This window comes from Lasiodiplodia theobromae (genome assembly GCF_012971845.1).
Source record: "Lasiodiplodia theobromae strain AM2As chromosome Unknown scaffold_15, whole genome shotgun sequence".
Lineage (NCBI taxonomy): Eukaryota > Fungi > Ascomycota > Dothideomycetes > Botryosphaeriales > Botryosphaeriaceae > Lasiodiplodia > Lasiodiplodia theobromae.
Window position 1 is genome coordinate 185078 of NW_023336355.1, and position 12446 is coordinate 197523.

Consider the following 12446-nt stretch of genomic DNA (forward strand, 5'->3'; position numbering starts at 1 on the left):
CTGATCACAGGGGGGGAGCTTCGAGCCTCTGGGCCAACACGGGTGATTTTCCGCTTGTCTCGCGAGCTTGATGTAAGTGTCAAGGCTACGGAGTAGAGTCTGCCCAGTGGAGTATCATCACTCCATGCGACACTGAAAGCCCGGACGAGCTTTTAAAGCTTATTGGCTAGCTGAGAATACTAGCACGTTAAAGTAGTGGCAAATGCAAATAAAGATGCAGCTCCAACTTGAATGTCGGTGGCGGGAGGGCTGACTAAGGCTGTGACTGTTTGAAATGAGTTTGCATCATAGCGAGTCCGGACTTATGCGAATGGAATCTACGTTCAATTTCTAGTCTTGTAAATTAAATCGGCATTTTCATATCCTTTACTAAGCACTTCCTTTCGTTTCCACGGCTAGAATGGACAGGCTAACGGATGCGCCTCATTATTGAGACTTTACAACAGTATGGGAAAGGGGCATGAACATTGCAGCTAAGACAGGGGTTGTACACTTTTCCTCGGATATTATAACGATCCAAATGGTAGCAGAGAAGCCTCCTGCACGCGAGGCTGAAAAAGAGGCTGGCTTCACTCCATGTGATCAAAGCCAAGAGAAGCAGATCATCCGGTGAGGCTGCTTTTGAGAGGCTTCGCAAAAATACATCCTACCCCGCTTTTCTCTTCGGCTCATACCGTTTTCTTATGAACCAGCTTGACTATATCTGTCAGTTTCAGTACAGTGTAGGGAGTCTAGAGTAGGAAAATTTTGGGCATCGTCGAGAATAAGGTATCTCTTCCTAGAGCAGGCTTTGGCGAAGAGACATGTGAGCAGGCTGCCAAGATGCTTATCTCGCGAATCCAGCAACATGCATGCCAGGCTCCATCACCCAAGGCTGAAGGATGGGTGCAGAAGAAATGACGGCTACGTAATCTTCAGCCTTGTGTCCTTATTGAAACACTTTTGAATCTCACCCTCCAAAACACAGAATTCATCAAGTCTCTTTTTACAGATCTTCAAACTTAATTACTACTCCCAATCGGTAGGCTACAACCCTCACTCCTCCTTGCCCGCGGCGTCCACTTGCACAGTCCTCACCACATGCTGCTCCTCCCTCTTCCTCGCATTCCTCACGGCGGCCCTAACCGCCGCGGGCAGATCGATGTGGAAGAACGGCCTATTGACGCCGTACACGGTAGTGAGCCTCTTCCTCGCACCACCATTTTCCACATCCCCCACCACAGCCTTCTCATCCCTCACCTCCTCTACACTCGCTCCACCCACCTCCGCCACAGCGAACAGGCCCTCAGTCCCAACCGCCGCGCTTCCCTTCGCCCCGTACCCGAACCCAGCCGCCGCCAACGCCCTCTTCGTCCACCTCCTCCCCACGCCAGCAAAATGCCACTCCAGCACCCCATCCCCGCCCTCCACCGCGTCCGCATGCCTCTCGAGCTGCTTCCGCACATCGACCAGGCCCTGCACAGCCGTGACGTCGACGTTCGCGACGGCGCCGAAGTCGAGCACGACGGCGCGCAGCACGGGGCGGGCGTCGGCGTCGAGGTCGACGACTTCGCCACGGCGCGGGCCCGGGTCGTTCCAGGGGCGGTCGCCCAGGCGCGCGTAGTGGCTGGCGCGCGCGGGCCGCGTGTGCGCGAAGACGGCCGTCGTCAGTGCGTCCAGGTACGCGGCTTGGTTGGCGTACGTCAGCGTGTCCGTCAGCCGGTAGATCAGGATGCCTGGGTGAGGCATGGTGGAGAGAGGGAGCGCGGGGTTGGAGCCGTCGTGGTGCGTGAGGGGCAGGTAGGCGTCGGTGGTGGTGGGGAAGTCGATGGCTGAGTCGGGGGTGGTGTTGGTCGGGGCGGAGGTAGATGAGGGGGTGGAGGAGGAGGAGGAGCTCGGGGGGTGGTGGCGGTCGATGGCGTCGGCGGGGTCGGAGTGCTGCTGCTGCTGCCGCGCGAACTCGGCGTCGGTTAGGTAGTGGACTTTGATGTGGCCCAGGACGAGGCCCTTGGCGCGAGCGTGGCGGAAGAGCAGGACGGCGGCCGAGGCGGCGATGGCCGTGTAGATGCCGTTTTCGATGTTGGTGAAGACGGTGACGAGCACGCCGGCGAAGAAGATGATGACCTCGAGCGGCGAGATCTGGTAGAAGCGGTAGACCACGTCGGGCGGCGTGATCAGATCGCCCACGGCGTGGATGATCAGACCTGCCAGGGTCGCCATGGGGATGTAGAAGAAAACGGATGTCAGTGCGTACAGTGCCAGGAGCACGAGAACTGCAGTGAAGATGCCTGCGAGTGGCGTGCGGACACCGGCTTTGGACTTGATGGCTGTGCGCGAGAAGGAACCGGTGGCTGGGTAGCCACCCAGAAAGGGGCCGAAGACATTGGTGAAGCCGAGTGCTACGAGCTCCTGCGAGGGATCGATCGTGTAGTTGTTGATACGTCCGAAAGACTTGGAGATGGCGATGTGCTCGATCAGCAAGACAATGATTGCAGCCGGAAGTTCGCTTGAGAAAGCTCGGATGAGACGAGCATCAACGTGAGGTGCACCGGCGTGTTGGAATCCTAACACAAATCAGCTTCTGCTTCACTGTAAAAAAAAAACAAAACAGTGTGTAGGTACCTCTTGGCACAGTCCCAAGGATTTTAAACTTCGCCTCCTTAGCATTTGAGATCCCCCTGTTCGAGAGCCAGCTGGCCATCGTGTACAGAAGAATGATGAAGGCCATTCTCAACGTAGAGAGGAAGAACCACATCTTCTTCCGGTGCGGCTGCTTCTCGGACATGGTGTTGCAAACCCAGCGGATGAAGTACAAGGCAAACAGAGCACTGAGGCCGAGTGCGGCGTCAATCTTGGTGGATCCAAGCTTCTTGAGCGTATTGATCAGAACCAAGTAAGTGGCCTCGCGTGTGTTGATTCCCGAAATTCCCATCATTGCCGGCACCTGGCCGACAGCAATGCTGAAGGCAGCGCCTGTCATGAAAGACGTAATAGCAACGAGCGGGATGAACTCGACAATCCAGCCAGCACGGATGAGGCCGATGAAGAGGAGAATGGCACCTGAAATGAGTGACAGACATCTGGCCACCTGCTCAGCAGGAATATCGGGGTGCTTGTCCTGCACTTTGATGACGATGTTGCCGACGATCGTGGACATGACGGCGACCGTCTGGATGGTGCTTGTTAGCTGGACTGGTCATTTTCCTAGGCTCGGGCATTGCAACTCACACCAATGGTAATATCCTTGGAGGTAGCAAAGGCCCAGTATAGCAGGAATCCGACAAATGACGTGTACAGTCCATACTCGGGGCTCAGTTTAGCGAGCAGCGCATATGCCATGCCCTGCGGGACAACGACGAAGCCAACAGTAACGCCTACAAGTTCGAGTCAGACAAAGCCGAAGAAGTGTTTGGAGCAAGCTGACCGGCAATGATATCTCCAGTCAGCCATTGGAGGTTGTAGTGGAAGATCCAGTTCCAAAAGGGGAAGAGGTCTTTGATGTAACGAGCGGCGCCGGCGCGAGTGGGCTTGAACTGCAGCAGAAACTCCTTCGCCGTCGGTTCCTCCTCAAAGTACGGGTCAACGTGGTCGGGAATTAGCGTCGCATAGTCGTCTTTGTCCGGCTCCTGCCTGTAGTCGACGTTGATACCGAGTGGCTTGGCCAAGACGCGGCGCGAAGGCATGCTGGATCAAGTGGTACAAAGTCACCCTGAGGAAACAATTGGCAAGGCCCCAAGTCCATCTTTAAAAGCTTCCGCAGCCTTACTGCTTGTTGGCTGAGCCTCCAAATCGAACGACAGCGGAAAAACATAAACGCCCAGTCTCTCGGTATTCTTGGTGGTTCGGTCTGGGCCGAGAGTGCCCCGGTGCTGCGTTGCCAGACATTGGATGGTTGAGAACAAAAAGCAGCCCAGGGCTTGTACGCGCAATTGCCAGGTGAAATGTCGTCAGTCGTTAGCACCGCGCCAACCCTCTTGTCCTGTTCGCTTGTCTGCTTGGATGGCTTGGTTGCCAAGGTGTAGCCTTGGGCACGCCTTGGCGGCTGAAACATGATCCCGCTTGAAGCCTCAATTTCTACACGAAAAGATGTCGAATAGGTGCATTCGGCCAATCAGCAGTGCTTTGCCGTTTATGTTGAACAAGCATGTTGCATTAGCCATTGCGCCATGTTAGGCCCATCCAGACCCAAAGATTCAAGGAACCCGGTACTCGGGTACTGCGCCTGAGATTTTCGCAAAGCTAAAATCTTCAGCTGCACAGATTTGCAACAACTAGCTAGAAATCAGTTCGATAAATGTCGAGTTCAGCGCCACCTCGTTGCCTACCATCTGCGATCGGTAAGCCGAAGAAGTCGTGCCATTGCGCGACTTTTGAACCACATTGCGAAGCGTCCTTTCAGCATCACGAATTCTTCCGTTTCGTCTGTGCCACTTACGCCTATCTCTCAGCAATTTCTTGGTGTTGCCTAACCGAGCTGGACCCTTGAAATCCTCCGAATGCGTTTGCGAGCGATGTACTGCCTCTGGCGTCATGGAGAGGTGGCAGACTTGCGAAAGGAGCGAACGAGCAGGTGGCCAATTGGCCAAGCCGATCAGACTTTATTTAGGCGATAGGGCTTTATCTACTAATTCATAGCACGAGCCTTCCTCGTTCTGGGCCTTTGGATTCCTTGCTTTTGCTCTCAGCTTCCGCAGTCCAGACCTGGCGCTCTCCTATGAAGACTCCTGGGGAATCACCTGCTATGCATGCTTTTGCTGCTTTTACATGTTGAAGCGCGGGGCGGTTTAACATTGTGCGCCGGGAAACTGTAACATCGAGGTGTGGGCTCTCTTAGCGGAGACGCCAGCAACTGAGACAAGCTCGGTGCGAATACGAAGATTCGAAAAAGAACTGGGACCAAACACTTTGCTTAGCATGTCAAATAAGTTGTCGCCTGCCTACTATAATAGAGCTATCCAGTATTTACTGGATTCGTCCAGCTTAGAGTCAAAATCTCCGGACTCGGAGCAGAGCACCTCCCGCACAATCCCATGTTGAAATACTATGAAACGCTCGGAGATGAGGAGAAAATCCATGGAGGCGATTCTTTCAGGGTTAGGTGTAGTTGAGAGCTTGAATTTGACATGTTAATTTCCAGTGGCGGGTTCAGCAGGGTCACAAGAGCAAAGCTGGGGAGGGGGTGACACTTGCGGGCGAGCCACTGACTTGAGCGTGGCCTGGCGTAGGATTTCGTTGAAAGGATAGCCCGGAGATGAATGTCACACTAAAATCTGCAGGCTGGCTGTAAGAGGAAACCCCTAGCCTCCGCACCGATGATTCCAGGGTGGAATCGCAGCCGCCCAGGCCGGGCGCTTCGACTATCAGCATGAAGATCCCGGATGGGCCCACAGCTGTCACGTTGGAGTAAACATCAAATAACATGAGCGAGGGCACGTTTATGGATTGCGAAATCTCAGAATACTCGATTGATGCGTTTGGTTCGGCTGGGTGAGCATCCGAGTAAACTGCACGGTGCACCGGGGATCCAATCGCTTGATTCAAGCACGTACCCTTATAATTGTTCTACTTAACGTCTATCTCCGTTCCGCCAATAGTCTAACCGGAATTAAGTGACACGGCTAATGAGCACTAAAATAAACATGGACGCCCCCTTAGAGCCAGCTCAGCGATAGAGCAACAGCAAGTGCAGCAAGCAACGGTGAATGATCAACCAGTAAACCAGTGACGTATGTGCTTTGCCGCCGCCAAGTTTGTCTCAGCTACATTAAAAATGACCAGGCATCTAGGCATGCAAGTGATGAGGCAAGGGCGCGTCAGCGGCTCTTGTCAGAGGCTCAGCACGGATACTCGGATACAGTTCTCCACATTTGATGGGCTTGACGAATTTCTTAGAAGACCGCGTGGCTGAGTCGGCACGCACGAAAAGCGGACATCGACGACTATCAAACAGCATAGTGCAGGCCACTGTATCATCGTCGCCCCTCGACTCGATCTGGGGAAGGGATGAAGAGGGAAAGAGTTTCCGCACAGAGGTTCGAGAAAGACGGGGCGGAAGTGGCAACACGACTCAATTTTTCTACTGTATCAGACTGTCTCCACTCGAGGCGTAGCAGTCATGCACAAAATCGTTGAAGAAGTTCAACGTTTCGAGCGCTATCACCCTCTGAAGCGAGTATACCTCCGCCCTTCAGTTTGGCCTTGATACCGAAAATAGAAGAGAGAAGAAAAAAAAAAGCGCAGTCACTGCACCGCAGAAATATTACCGCTCGTACATCTCTCGGTCAAAGGAAGAACCTGAGACACGAAAGGTGCGATAGCACGTCGAAATAAGGGCCGGTATGGAAAACGGCGCGCAGGCCCCACATAATGGCCTCATACCCTTGCAAGCCACCCTCTCTGACGAGGGCCGTTGCGCGCGCGCACAGAAGACGGGGGAAAATCGCCGTGGATCTGCGTCGGTTTGAGATTCGATGATCCGGTCGCTGTGCCATTTCCTTTTTCCCTCTTGATTAGACAGGGTGCCATCTGGACCTCGCCGCCCAGTCAGCGTGTATTAACCCTCGAAATTACGCAGAGGCCCCCGAAAGAGGAAACACCCATGTACACTGCTAACCACACACACTCTCTCTCCCATATTCACCCACTCAAGTAGAACAGACATTCCGTAGCGATGGGCACTGTATGATACAGAAACATTCATGCGCGTGAAGACAGCAGCACCTCGGTGCTTGGTTCGAAATGATTGGTGTGGCGCATTTTGCATGCTGCATTACCTGAAACGTATGACAGGCGATTAGACCCCTCTCCCCATTTTTGAGGGGAATTCCAAATATACTCAGCCCGGGCAGCGTCGCCACGTTGGAAAGAAAAGTTCCTGGCTTCCAGGCGGCGGCTCAGTGGACCAATCAAGAGGCAAAGGGGCGTTTTCGGCGACAAAACGAACAACAAACGTATCATGTCCATGTAAAGGTAGACCCGCGCCAGTAGGAGACAAGGAAGGTTCACTCTAGTATGACGGATGGAGAAGTGGATGCGGGCCGTGTTCGAGCTGTGCCGTGCGCCACGTTTTGGGGTAAGAATCAAACTCTTGCCCTGCATAAACTTAGTAAACAAGCGCTTATCATATCTTCGGCAGCTGGTTTACCAGACTAGTGTCAGGCGAGCCACTCTCATATATACTACCGTTCCTGCAGGTCATACGTGAGGCGGGGCTCGTATTCGGTCGGGATAGAGCGTTTAGACCAAGCTTCTTCTTAAGAGTCGATGACAATTTCGCTAGCTGCAAAGTGCACGGCTGAGTAACCAAACGGTATAGATGCAAATAGATAGGCTTGGCACTTTACCTCGAAACTTTTAATCTTTATTAATACTTGAACCGGAAAAGGGTATTCTTGTGACATGTTGAGATGTTATCCACCCCCGCAAGTCGGCTGAGGTTAAGCTCTGCACCTATCCTATTGCCACCGAAACCCTAAATGCAGAGAAGAAGAGAAACATTGAACATCCATAGAACTTTTGCACCGTTTGACTCCTAACAAGTTTCATGAACCGACTGTTGCTTAGTGCGTGCCGTTCACGCCGTTCTGGGCCTTTTCCCTGCGCTCCTTGATGGCAGCCGCAAGGTTCTCGAGCACACCGACGGTAGTCTCCCAGTCGATACAGGCATCAGTGATGCTGATACCCCTCTTGAGCGCCGAGGGGCCTTCCGGCGGCACCTTCTGGTTACCCTCGTGAATGTTCGACTCGATCATGACACCAACGATGCCAGTCTCGCCCTCGCGGATCTGATCGGCAATCGTAGCAGCAACAATGGGCTGGTTGCGGTGGTTCTTGTTCGAGTTGCCTGCAGTAAAACTTCAGTCAGCCACAGTCAAGACACTGGTATTTTGTAGAGACATACCGTGCGAGCAGTCAATCATCATGACCTCCTTCTGGCCCTTCGCCTTCAGAGCCTCGCGCGCGGCCTTGACGCTGTCCCTGTCGAAGTTGGTACCCTTTGTACCACCGCGGAGGATGACAAAGCAGTGCTCGTTGCCGGACGTCTTAGTGATTGCGGCCAGGCCCTGCTTGGTCACACCCAGAAAGTGGTGCTTCGCGGCAGCGGCGCCAATGGCGTCGACAGCGACACCCAGGCTGCCGTCGGTGCCGTTCTTGAAACCAATGGGGTAGGACAAACCGGAAGCCAGCTCACGGTGCAGCTGGGACTCGGTGGTACGTGCGCCAATGGCACCCAGCGAGATCAGGTCGGAGAGGAACTGAGGCGAAATGGTATCCAGCATCTCGCTAGCGATGGGCATGCCCTGGCTAGTCAGATCGCAGTAGAGCTTGCGCGAGACGCGCAGGCCCTTGTTGATCTTGTAGCTCTCGTCAATGTCCGGGTCGTTGATCAGGCCCTTCCAGCCGACAGTGGTGCGGGGCTTCTCGAGGTAGGCGCGCATGATGATGCACAGCTCATTGTTCAGCTTGTCGGCCAAGGCCTTGAGGCGCTGGCAGTACTCGATGGCGGTCTCGGGGTCGTGGATGGAGCAGGGGCCGACCATGACCAGCAGGCGGTCGTCCTGCTGCGAAATGATGCGGGCAGCCTCGCGACGGCCCTTCAGCACCGTCTTCTGCGAGACCTCACCGACAGGGAGCTCCGACGAGAGCAGCTGGGGAGGGATGAGCGGGTCGTAGCCCAAAACTGGGTTGTTTTAGTGTTTGCAGTCTGGCGGGACGGCGGCGGGGCTCTTACCGCGAACATCGTCGCTGAGCTCGGATTTGATCTGGTCAATTGCGTCGGCCATGGCGATTGAGGGGTGCAGAGAAGGTGAGATGCAAGTATAGCGAGTGTTGACTTGTGCCTATAAGAGGGGCGTGGTTGGCGGCGAGAGGGAAAAGTAGTGAGTCAATCATGAGCTGACTGGACCTGAATAATTTTGGGCGGCCAGGGCTCAGCCGCCGCCGCCGACCGGAGTTGCGCCCCGCCACCGCTTCCGGCAGCGTTACGATTACCTGAGCCACGCGTATTGTAACGTGCATGAATCCAGCGATCGCGGATCCGCGCATCCGGCCAACGCCAGAGACACACCCCGGACATTTTCAAGCTTTCCTGCGCCCCAATGGCTGTTGTTGCGATCGGCACCGCAGCGGCCACAGGGTGAATACTGGCTGACGTCGGGTCGGAGAGCTGCTAGCACAGAGGATTCCGCAGCAGGGATGTGGCCTTGTGGGGACGGCGACGTTATCAGCCACAGAGCAGGCACCCCGATCTACTAATCACGTCCCGCCGGAGTCAGCAAATGTGGCTCGCATCCTTTCGTGCACAGCAGGCATCAGCTTGCCAGGGCGCACCAGGGTCGCACCCACAGCGCCGACTTGGCGCCGGCACGCAGCCCGCGCAAACAGCAGCGTTTCTGCACGCTGAAACCAGCCTCGCGAATCTCGAGGGTGCATGAAGAGGCTGCATCGGCGCAGGCGCTTCGCGAGGGACTCTCAGCTGTCCTGTGTCGTGGCGTAGGCCCGGGAAGGCGGCCGACCGGCGGCTGTTGTGACCCGTGCGTGGGGCTGGTTTCACTTTCCCGGGCCTCTGAGCTGCTTGACATTCATCCTGCCAATCCCGCTATCGCACCCCGCGCTCTTTGGAAGCCTGCGCCAGCCCAGTGACTTCTCCTGAAACCCACCCTCGGCGCGAATCCCCCAACCCAGAAAAAGGCCCGCCGTCCTCATGCAGTGATGTGCCCGAACCTTATATCGTGAGCTCTGGACGTCCCCGCTGCCGTCACCATAGCTACACGCATCATTTAACCTCGGCGTTCGCCCTCTCTTTCTGCCAAACAACAACATGTTCCAACTACCACAACGCATGGCGCTGAAGCGCCCCCGCGCCGACGACGACGACGACGTCTCAATTCGCCATTTTGAAAAGGTACGGCTGCGACACGGGCTGCCGGGAATCCCACATAGTAACCCTGACGCTGCAGAAGCACCGCAATGACACGGCCTGCCCGCCACCGCCCGAGCATTTCTTCCACACCAAGACTCTCAGCTTCTCGCAGAACCGCGCCAACTCGCCATGTCTGCCTGCCCTAACGCCAGGCCACTCGGACGAGTCAGGCTGCGACTCGCCTGAACTGCCTGCCTATGCCGACACCGACATGGATGACTGCATGGAGGACGACTACGGTGCTCTGCGGTCCAACCCTAATTCGCCGGCTGTCCCCTTCATGTTGCCCGAGCGCCTCAATCCCCGCCAGCACCAGTCAGACCCCAGTACTGGCCGCATACCTACGCCCATCTACGGCCACTTCCCTCCCAAGATCACGTCCAATGAGCCGCCGAGCGACATCAGGACCACAACGCTTGAGGAGCTGAGGGCCGCGTCGGCCAATGCCCGCCGAAGCATGGCCCAAAGAGACGTCGGCCGCGACATGCCTTCGCCCATCCGCGAGGACGACATGGCCCTGACGCCTACCACGCTGGCCGGGAACCGTCTCTCCCGCCTCCACTTTTCCGGCCGAGGCGACAGTGACGGCATGGACATGGACTCGCCCACGTTCGAGCCGCAGCGCCATCTCGCTGCTGAGTCCAAGTCGGGCCGTGCCAGAAGCGGAGCGATCACGGGCAAGAAAAAGTTCCACATGGGCTTCCGCGAGGACTGTCCCAAGTGCCTGGCAAGAGTGCCGGGCCACAACGCGCATTTCCTTCCCTCTTGACATACTAGTGGAGAACACGACTGAACACGAACTGGACATGGCGTATGAGCAAGAAAGAACACGGCGTTGGCGTTACAGGACATCATCTTTAGGATTCGATTTATAAACGACACAAACGCTCATGAGACAAAGACGGCGACAACCTCGCCCGGACAGGAGTGCATCAGGATTATTTGCCTTGCAATTTACACAGTTCGCGCCTTTGGCTTTTTTGGACATTTACATGGATAGATTTGAAAAAAAAAGGCGCATACGGCCCGAATCACAAAGGGCCGGCGTGGGCTGGTATGCGGTTTCACATTCTTCCTTCAGGAATGCTTTTTCGTCATTATCACATCCCCCAGTCTATAGTCTATGCAAAAAAAGGGCGTTGCAGCAATGATTTCGATTTTGTTCCTTTAAACGTATAACCTCAAAAACTCGACGAGGGTCATGATGGCCATGGCCTGGCCGTAGGGCATGCTGGTGCACTCGATGTCGTAGTAGTGCTTGTAATCCCTGCCCATGCCGGTGCCGAAGCTGGTGTTGAGCAGCTCGCCGTCGTCGCTGATCTTGCCCAGTACAGCCTTGGTGGCGCGGAGGGCGACATCCTCGTAACCTTCCCTGGGAATGTAGTGCTTGCGCACGGCCTTGAGGATGCCGTAGGCGAAGCCGGCGGTGGCGGACGACTCGATGTAGCTGCCGGCCGACTCGGGTTCGTCGAGCAGGGTGCGCCACAGGCCCTCAGGGGTCTGAAGGGCCTTGAGGGCATCGACCTGGGCGCGGAAGATGTCGATCAGGTACTCGCGGGTGGGGTCGCCGGGCTTGAGGTCGAGCAGCTCGATGAAGTCCGGGATGACGATGGTGACCCACGAGTTGCCGCGGGCCCAGCGGGCGCGGGCGAAGTTGTGGCCCAGGCCGCCGTTGGGGCCCTTTTCGAACTGCCAGCCGTGGAAGAAGAGGCCGGTGTCCTTGTCGAACAGGAACTGCATGTGCACGAGGAACTGGCGCTTGGCCTCCTCGATGTACTCGGGGCGGCCCAGCACCAGGCCGATCTTGGCCAGCGGCATGACGGTCATCATCAGCGTGTCGTCCCACAGCTGGTCCTTGTTCTCCTCCAGGTAGGTGATGTGCTGGAAGCCGCCGAAGGGGGTGCGCGGCAGCTCGTGCATGGCCCACTCGGCCCAGCTCTCCAGCCACGGCCGCCAGGTGTCGTCGCGCAGCCGCGGGTCCTCGTACAGGTAGGCCAGCGCCAGGAAGACGGACATGGTGTTGATGTTCTTGGTCGTGCCCTCGGCCAGGCGGCCCTCGTACCACGACTTGATTATGGAGAGAGTTTCCTGCGAGTTGGTGAGGGTGTAGTACTGGTACAGGCCGTACAGGCCGATACCGTGTGTCCACTCCCAGTCATTCCAGCCTTTTGTGTCGATGACGCGTCCGTCAGGTAGGCGCAGCAGGAAGTGGCCCGTCTTGTCGTTGATATTGACGAGGTTGTGGGTGAGCTTCTTGATGGCAGTGTGGATTTCGGAGGCGGGCAGCCCGTGGACGGTGAGTGGGGTGGGCATGGCGGCGGCGGAGTGAGGAGGTGAGTGGGTAGGTGAGAGGAAGGGTGCGGTGAGCGGTCGAGAGGCGGGTGTTGCTAACTATTCACTAGGCTGATATATGAATTTCAACGCCGTCCAACTGGAGCGTCGGCAAGCGGGCAATTGGGCGAGGGGCCGCGCGTGGGAAATGTTTGTGCTTTAAGCGCAGATGATGCGCGCTCAGCACGCAAGACGCGCCGATGCCCCACCACAA

The 12446-nt window shown here is 56.2% G+C and overlaps 4 protein-coding genes across 4 annotated transcripts; 1 reads left to right on the forward strand and 3 right to left on the reverse strand.

Annotated features, from left to right (window-relative positions):
* Positions 1–1035: 1035 nt before the first annotated feature.
* LTHEOB_5413 (Sulfate permease) lies at positions 1036–3662 on the reverse strand (the record flags this gene model as incomplete). The annotated part of the gene is made up of 4 exons (XM_035514556.1): positions 1036–2543; positions 2602–3148; positions 3208–3353; positions 3404–3662. The coding sequence occupies 4 exons, from the start codon at positions 3660–3662 to the stop codon at positions 1036–1038; spliced, it is 2460 nt and encodes an 819-aa protein (XP_035373703.1).
* Positions 3663–7538: 3876 nt separating this feature from the next.
* LTHEOB_5414 (Phospho-2-dehydro-3-deoxyheptonate aldolase) lies at positions 7539–8762 on the reverse strand (the record flags this gene model as incomplete). The annotated part of the gene is made up of 3 exons (XM_035514557.1): positions 7539–7822; positions 7880–8659; positions 8711–8762. The coding sequence occupies 3 exons, from the start codon at positions 8760–8762 to the stop codon at positions 7539–7541; spliced, it is 1116 nt and encodes a 371-aa protein (XP_035373704.1).
* A 1037-nt stretch (positions 8763–9799) lies between these two features.
* Positions 9800–10670, forward strand: LTHEOB_5415 (uncharacterized protein; the record flags this gene model as incomplete). The annotated part of the gene is made up of 2 exons (XM_035514558.1): positions 9800–9883; positions 9939–10670. 2 exons carry the CDS (start codon positions 9800–9802, stop codon positions 10668–10670), a joined length of 816 nt encoding a protein of 271 aa, XP_035373705.1.
* A 398-nt stretch (positions 10671–11068) lies between these two features.
* LTHEOB_5416 (Glycosyl hydrolase family 88) lies at positions 11069–12214 on the reverse strand (the record flags this gene model as incomplete). Its single annotated transcript, XM_035514559.1, has 1 exon — positions 11069–12214. One exon carries the CDS (start codon positions 12212–12214, stop codon positions 11069–11071), a length of 1146 nt encoding a protein of 381 aa, XP_035373706.1.
* Positions 12215–12446: the final 232 nt, after the last annotated feature.